The following is an 8,594-nucleotide window of genomic DNA, read 5'->3' on the forward strand; positions in this document are numbered from 1 at the left end:
TTGCTTTGTCCGCCTCCGGGTCACGGTCCACCACTGGGAGTTTGCATCAACTTGTCTCGTAAATCAGCAATCTTTTCCTTGAAGTCCCGGGTTTGAAGTAGTCTACAAATCTTATTCTAATGGAGAAGATGATGTTTGAAGAAACTTGCTCTCTGATGATGACAATGTTTTTACCAACTTATACAAGCCCCGTTGACTGCTAGCTAATTCTCAAGGTAAAAAATATCTCTTTGCCTTCAATAAAAGCTGATGATGTTTGACATTGAGCACGATAGATATCCCTATGAACCTAAAGACAACTTTTGACCATCGTTCTTTTACTTCGTTTCCTATCACGTTTGGCCTCACGGAGAGTGTCCATGCATGTAACATGGGCTTTCAGGATGGAGAATCACATTTCTCTCTACAAGCGAAGCATGATCATCAAATGTTTCCCGGAGTTTCAAGCATAACATGTCAGCAAAGCTGTCAACATCAGGAAGCTCACTAAAGGTGGTGTCACACCTTGGTGTTTTAGACAGCGTACATGGCGTATGCCCGACGTATCAAAATTTCTCTAAAACGTCGGCATACGCTGAACTTTGAATTTTTTTCAACTCTGGGCGTATACTTAGCGTATTCATAACGAGTTGGACGTATGCATAACGTATTAGTAACTTATGTCGAACGATTCGTTAACTTATAAGTAACGTATTCCAACGAATGCTTAGCGTATTGCTGGCGTACACAACTTATGCCCTACGATAGCCTAACTTACGCATAGCGCGCGGCAGCGTATCGCTGACGAACACGTGTCGTAGCCTATAAGAAGACACAGTTTTGTCTTGATGTCCAAGAGGAGCAGCTCATGTGCGAATTCATTCGAGAAAACGCCATGATCTGGGACATCAAGAAGACATGAGTTCCTCCTGTGAACCCCACCTTTATATACCAATTCCTATAAAAGTCAATACGCCATTATACGGTAGCTGTAAGTTATAAACACGTTCAGTAAGTTTTGTGGTCGTCCGGAGCACGTCTTCATACGTCTTCATACGTCAATTTACTTTGGAGTTAAGTTACACATACGTTCAAAACACGTTACTCATAGGTTAGAAGTAAGTTTTAGGGTACGCTGGACATTATCTCGATGTACATCGACTTATGAGTAACTTACGAGTAACGTGTGTCAACGTGTATCAACGATCGCGTAACTTGCCTACAACTTATGGCCTGCGTATGCGGGACGTATGAGCCATACCGGCTGGCATGCGTCGAAAAATTTTGTGCTTGCACAAAATTTTTCGACAACCTCGCCGTATGACGACGTATACCAGCGTGTTTTAGCGTACTCTTAACGTGTGCAAAACTTACCCTTAACGTATTCGACGTACGCCAGCGTATTCGCCAAATTCCTCATACGTCGGGCATACGCTGTCTAAAACGCCAAGGTGTGACAGCGCCATAAGCACAGCAGAATACAAAGCCGATATCTCTGGGATAAATTTGTCCACGTCGATACTCTTTGAGTTTCTTGTTACAACATGCTTGGTGACCTTCTTTGGTTGATCAAACCAAAAGTTACAGACAACTGTTGAAAGATCAGATGAAAGATAATCCATGATTAAACGACACTAGTTACCCCACTCCTACAAATAATGAGGTCCAGGTTGTGACCAGACGAGTGGATGTATCATTTAGACACCCTTACGTTACGTTATACGTACCTTACGTTACGTACGTATAGCGTGACCTATCTTGAAAAAAAGATAATTTGTACGTTTTTTGTGGGGGAGTCACGCGTAGTATCCTCTCGTCAATGAAAGTGCTCCCGGCTAGGACTAGATGATGAAACAATTAGTTTAATAGGTGTTTAACCACTGTCTCTCTCATGTCTCACTATAACTGTAGCGCTCTCGCCATCAAATGCTGTCGCTGCATGTACGTTAATTTGTTTATTAGTCATGTTTGTTAATAGGTCTAACGACGTTATAGAATGTTCAGTGTTCCACAGCTGAAAATATATATAAATATCAATCTCGAAAAAGAATCATAACTTCCCTGAATGCAGTGTAAGTGGATTTTTCTGGAATCGTAACTTTGCTTTAGAAACCTAAATTAAAATAACAAATAGGGTCCACACTTTTGGTCTAGACCTCTAAATTTTAATCTAGATCTCGATCTATTCATTTTTAGAATGTAGGTCATGGTCAACAAGTAATGAATCTCGAATTGTTGTGATTTATAAACTTTTATTGTCAGGATAGTCTATGTTAGTCTGTGGTAAGATGATCCGAGTATATTGACAATTCAAGGATTAAAAGATTTAAATTTTTTTTTAGATTGTTTTTGGGCCGGATGTTGCCATCATCATAAAGTAATGAAAAGTGGCCAATGACTGCTGGTTGGAACTTAGGTTATATAAATCAAAAGTCCAGTAGGCAGTTCTTTAAACGTATATACAACAGACATTTATTAGTTGAGATGCAACAACAATGATCACTACTGCGTCATCTTGGTAGCAGCCATAACTTTCTCTATGCAAGTAGTCACGTGTAATAACAAAGTATAGTCTACGCTTGCAGACCTTTATCAGTTATCACCACACCTCCCTTTCTTTAAAGAGGTTTATATACACATATATAATACTTCTTAAACTACAGAGTGACAGGGTGGACTACCTGTACACTTACAACAGTACTAGGGGATTATTCTGCCCCTTAAAGCTGGAGTACTGTCGCTGTCAAATATTTTAACATGCAACATTACATTTCATATATATTTCATTTTTGCTGTTTGTATGATGCGACAATTCGTTGAACCGGTAGAGACATCTGTTGAGTTGAGTTTTGTGATAGCGATAAATTCAATCCCGTATTGCTGATTAACTTTAACATGCAAATTTATATCATGCACATGCAATCATGCAGTTATCATGGGGTTGTATTAGAGTTCAAACCATTTACAGTTTCAAAGTTATTTTTGAACTCATGTGGCTATTTACAAAACGAAACGCGAAAGTTTTTCTGTTTAGTTCGCTTTCCTCTATTTACAAGTTTAAACGATCTGGCGGTTTAACGACTCGTCCGCTTCTGGTTGTTCGGGATGGTGACGAAGATGCGCGAACATCAGATGCTGGTTCCGCTTCTGCGCTGTCATCTAGCTCGAAGTCATCCTGTGTTGGTAATGGAAGAGACTCGGCTTGGTGTCTGGGATCTGGCCTGAGGTGACGTCTGTTTCTGCGACGTATCTCACCTGCAGCTGTTTCAATTTGGTATGATCTGTTATGATTATTGACAGACTTTATGATACCATGTTGTGACCAGGTATTAGTTTTCATGTCTTGGAGTATCACATGATCTCCAGGTTTTAGCTTTGGCAAGTCATGAGCATGTTTATCGAATCGCTCTTTTTGTTTCACCTTCTGCTCATCCTTTCTTCCCCTCACAGATTTAGTATCAATCTGTTGGTTATTGAGCAAAGTGTCAAGCATGGGAAGGTTTGACCTAATCTGACGATTGTACAGAAGTTCTGCTGGAGATTTTCCGCATGCTATTGGTGAACTTCGATAGACTTGTAAAGCTCTGTGGATATCTTGTCCACTGTGTTGTGACTTCAGTATGAGATTTTTGACAATCTTCACAGCATTTTCTGCGAGGCCATTTGATTGTGGATAATGTGGACTTGATGTGGTATGGTGAAAATCCCATTCTTTTGCAAAGCTTTTGAATTCTTGGCTTGCAAATTGAGGACCATTATCCGACATCAGTTCACATGGTGTACCATGACGAGCAAATATTGCTTTCATGTGATTAATCACGGCCTTGCTTGTAGTTGAAGTCAAAGTACATACTTCAATGAATTGTGAGTAGTAGTCGACGACAACCATATATTCTCTTTTGTTCAAAGTGAATAGATCTACGGCAATTTTTTCCCAAGGACGATTTGGCACGGCATGTGGATTTAGGCTTTCAGCCTGTTGTTTTGGTTTGTACATTAGGCATGAAGTACAATTTTGAACCATTTCAGTGATCATGGTGATGTCTGCATTGATTCTTGGCCAATAGATTACTTCCCTAGCACGTTTCTTACATTTCTCAATGCCTAAGTGACCTTCGTGTACTTGGTTTAGTATGTATCGTCTCATGGAAGTTGGAATTACTATTTTAGAACCTTTGAATATGATTCCATCTGCTTCAGAGAGTTCACTTCGAATGTTCCAGTACTGTTTTATTCTAGCTGGACATTGTTGCTTACTTTCTGGCCAACCATTTCTGATAGTGGCTAGCAACTCTTGAAGCTCTACATCTTTTTTGGTCTCTTTAACAATTTCTTGTCTTTTGTTTGATGTTACTGGCATTGCTTGTACTATCATATCTACATAGACTCTGATATCTTCTTCAGTTTCAACATTCAATTCTGCTTTTGGATCTACTGCTCGTGACAGTGTATCGGCAGTGAACATGTACTTTCCAGGTGTATATGACACTTTGAGATCATATCTCTGTACTCTGATTAGTAATCTTTGAATGCGTAAAGGACAATCTGCCAATGACTTAACAAACAATGGGATAAGTGGCTTGTGATCTGTTTCAACTTCTATCTTTTGACCATAGATATATTGATGAAATTTTTCACATCCGTAAGTGATAGCTAAGAGTTCTTTTTCTATCTGAGCGTAACGTGTTTCTGCATCAGTCATAGCTCTTGATGCGTAAGCTATTGGATGCCAATTTTGTTCATGTTGCTGTAGGAGAACTGCTCCTAGTCCATTTTTTGAAGCATCAGCTGATATCTTAGTGGGTTTTGTGCAGTCATAGAAATGAAGCACTGGTTGACTCATTAGAGTTTCTTTCAACTCGCACCATGCTTTTTCTTGTTCATTTTCCCACATCCACTCTACTTTCTTGTCAAGCAAAATACGTAGAGGTGCTGACCTTGTTGATAGGTTTGGAATGAATTTTGCTTGGTAGTTTATCATCCCCAAGAACCTTTGTATGTCCTGTTTACAGGTTGGTCTTGCCATGTTTCTGATGGCAGCCACCTTTTTAGGATCTGGTCTGACTCCATCTTGGCTGATTAAGTCACCAATGAAAGTCATCTGGTTCACATTGAACTCACACTTGTCTCGATTGAGTTTCAAGTTTGATTGTTGTGCGATGTCTAGAACTTTTCTCAGACGATCGTCATGCTCTTCTTGAGTGCTTCCCCATACCACTATGTCATCCATCATGGTATTGACACCAGGTATATCTACGAACAAGTTATGTATTATCTTGTGAAATACTTCAGGAGCACTGCAGATACCAAAAGGTAGTCTCAAGAATCTATATCTTCCATACGGAGTGATAAATGTACAAAGCTTGGAACTATCTTCATCTAGTTGGATTTGCCAAAAACCACTTGATGCATCTAATTTACTGAAATACTTGGCTCCAGCAAACTGAGAGGTTATTTCAGCTCTAGAAGGCAATTTATAGTGTTCTCGTTTGATTGCACGGTTAAGATCACGCGGATCTAGACAGACTCTGAGTTGACCATTCTTTTTCTTGACTACAACAAGAGAAGACACCCAATCTGTCGGTTCATCAACCTGTTTGATTACATTCATGTTTTCCATCTTATCTAGTTCCTCTTTTAGTTTCTTTTGAAGTGGAAATGGAACTTTGCGACATGCATGTTGAACTGGTTGTGCATTGTCTTTCAATGTAATGTGATGTTTGCCTGGAAGACATCCTAATCCTACAAATACATTGTCATAATCTTGCACTACAGTTTTGCCTGTTTTTATCTCTGTTTGTTTATCAACATGATAGACGCGTTTTACTAGATACAACTCTTCACTCGTCCTGAGACCTAGCAATGGTTGACGATTTCCAGGAATGATGAAACATTGAACACTGTGTTTAATTCCTTTGTACTCCATTTGGACATAACAACGACCTTTTACTGGAATGTTAGTCTCATAGTAACCTGTTAACTTCACTTTGGCTTTTTGTAGTTTTGGTTTCGGTTTCAGTTTGTGATAGATTGTTTCAGGGAGAGTGTTAGCTTGAGCTCCAGTATCTATCTTGAACTCAACTAGCTCATTATTGACTCTCAAACTGACTTTCCACTCTTCCTTTGATTCATGTTCCTGTGAATCAACTGAACAAATCATGAAACCATCTGAATCTACCTTTAAGTGTTGCAATTCATTGACTTTTGCTACTGGGGTACGACAACACTTAGCAAAATGATTTTGCTTACCGCACTTTTTACATGTTTTACCTTGTGCAGGACATTTTTCTTTGGTATGTCTATTACCACATCTTGTACATGTTTTATTGTTAGTACGATCTTGAGGTTTTGTTTGTCTTGTTTGGTTTGACTTTTTACCAGAAGATTTCTTATTCTTGCTGAGAGAATCAACCGGAATTGAGGCATTTTCTCCGGAGGAACTCAACGCTTGGGCCTGCGTTCGAGTTTGTTCAGCAACCCGACAAACTTGCAACGTTTTATCCAATGTGAGATCATCTAGCCTCAACAAATGCTCTCTTAGACCATCATCTAAGATACCACAGATAATTCTGTCCCGTATAAGACTATCTTCCAACGAAGAAAACTCACACGACTGTGCACGACTCCGTAATTCAGTTGCATACTGATCAACACTCTCATGCTCTAATTGTGATCTTGTGAAAAATCTATGTCTCTCATACGTTAGATTACGTTTTGGCATGCAATATTCCTCAAATTTGTCCAACACTTTCTCAAGCTTCATGCTCTCATCCTCGGCAAATACAAATGTATTATACAATTCCAAAGCAGCATCACCTATTACGTGTAGAAGCATTGATGTTTGTGACTTGTCATCTTTTTTTGACATTCCTGAGGCAACATTGTATAGAGTGAATTTTTGTTTGAATCTTTTCCAATTCTCGGAAATATTTCCCTTTAAGTCAAGTGGAGGAGGTTGACTTAGATTTGTCATTTTGTCTGTTGTTGTCTTTGTTTCTGTGTATCGTTAATGTTAGTAACTTTGTCTTACTTTTTTAGTTTAGTAACTTTAACATACCAATATCACTTGTGCATATACTCATGAACAGTATAATAATTAGCAAGTATTTGTATCTTTCCAACAATTATGTTTGCTCAATTATTACTACTCTCACTGAGATAGAATGTTCATGTCCCATAAACGTCACGCTAACTGTCCGTCATACTGAAATTTGGCCAGGCACATTCATGCACTCCAAATCCATACAACGACAGAGCCAACTTCTATGGACATAACATCACACATACAGCAATGGTCATTCACTGATACACATGAATACAATAAGCTCTTTGTCTTTCACCATCTCTCTCCTCACGGGGGCTAGGGAGAAAATGGAATGAACTGGCCTGATTTCAATGATTCCTCCATCTCATAGCTCGGTGGGTTACTCAGCATAATAATGCAGAATCTGATGGAAACACTTCTGACACTATGGTTGGAACTTAGGTTATATAAATCAAAAGTCCAGTAGGCAGTTCTTTAAACGTATATACAACAGACATTTATTAGTTGAGATGCAACAACAATGATCACTACTGCGTCATCTTGGTAGCAGCCATAACTTTCTCTATGCAAGTAGTCACGTGTAATAACAAAGTATAGTCTACGCTTGCAGACCTTTATCAGTTATCACCACAACTGCCAGGTAAGAAACCATAATTAAATCAAAAGTACATTAAGCTAATTGAATATTACTTAACACTATTCTTAAGGTATTGTATATTGAATTTATTACCAAATATTACTGTCAGGTATATACAATTACAAGGAATAGTTCATCACATTATAAACAAAACATTTGGTAATTGGAGCTAACATAATATCAAGATGCTAATCGAGGTTTTCCCCAAATAATGTCATTATCATAGTTAAAACAATAAATTTAACTAAATCTCAGTATTGTACATCAAATCCAGTACTAATTCTACCTATTATTGTTGCAGAAAATTTCGATCATTTTCAGTGAACATGTTTACATTATTTACAAGAAAAAAATATCTTAATTATTCACAAAATCTTTATATATAATTATTTGTTTTCAGGCAGTATTTTACCATAGGCTTCCAGTGGCATTATGCTGCACTCATCAATGTGCTGCACTCAACCCTGGTGATGTAAATGGGTACCGGTAGGCAGGAAGTAATTCCTTAAAAAGGCTGTGTGCGCTGAACGCCTAGCTTAGCCGGGTAATATAGGAGCGCATTAAGCACCTAACAAGGTGGATATGTGCGCAATATAAATACCCTATATCATTATTATTATTATTCTTAACGATTTGCTAAATGTCTTACGACTGGGTTTTTTTCTAATATTACTTGGCAGATGATTCCATAAAGAAGGACCAGAAAATGAAATTGATTGTTTTCCCAAATTGGTGTTATTTTTGTCAAGATTAAAATTTCGCTTTTCTTTATTTTTTGTATTGTAAGGATGGTCTATAAATGAAAAATAATCCATAAAACTATGTGGCCACATAGGCGGCGGAAGCGGGGGGGACAGGGGGGACGTGTCCCCCCTAAATTTGGGGAGGGGGGGACGGTCCCCCCCCCCCTAAATTTTTAGTTGATGACCTTTT

At 38.5% G+C, this 8,594-nt stretch overlaps 1 protein-coding gene across 1 annotated transcript; it reads right to left on the minus strand.

Moving 5' to 3' along the window:
- Positions 1–3,028: 3,028 nt before the first annotated feature.
- LOC121405777 (uncharacterized protein K02A2.6-like) lies at positions 3,029–6,742 on the minus strand. The gene has a single exon (XM_041596728.1). It carries the CDS (start codon positions 6,740–6,742, stop codon positions 3,029–3,031), a length of 3,714 nt encoding a protein of 1,237 aa, XP_041452662.1.
- Between the last annotated feature and the right edge of the window lie 1,852 nt (positions 6,743–8,594).

Source organism: Lytechinus variegatus, chromosome 19 (assembly GCF_018143015.1).
Source record: "Lytechinus variegatus isolate NC3 chromosome 19, Lvar_3.0, whole genome shotgun sequence".
NCBI classification, from domain to species: Eukaryota; Metazoa; Echinodermata; class Echinoidea; order Temnopleuroida; family Toxopneustidae; genus Lytechinus; species Lytechinus variegatus.

Bases quoted from the DNA above. Each gene is read 5' to 3' on its own strand.
- LOC121405777 (XM_041596728.1), bottom strand. From the start codon at position 6,742: ATGAAGCTTGAGAAAGTGTTGGACAAATTTGAGGAATATTGCATGCCA.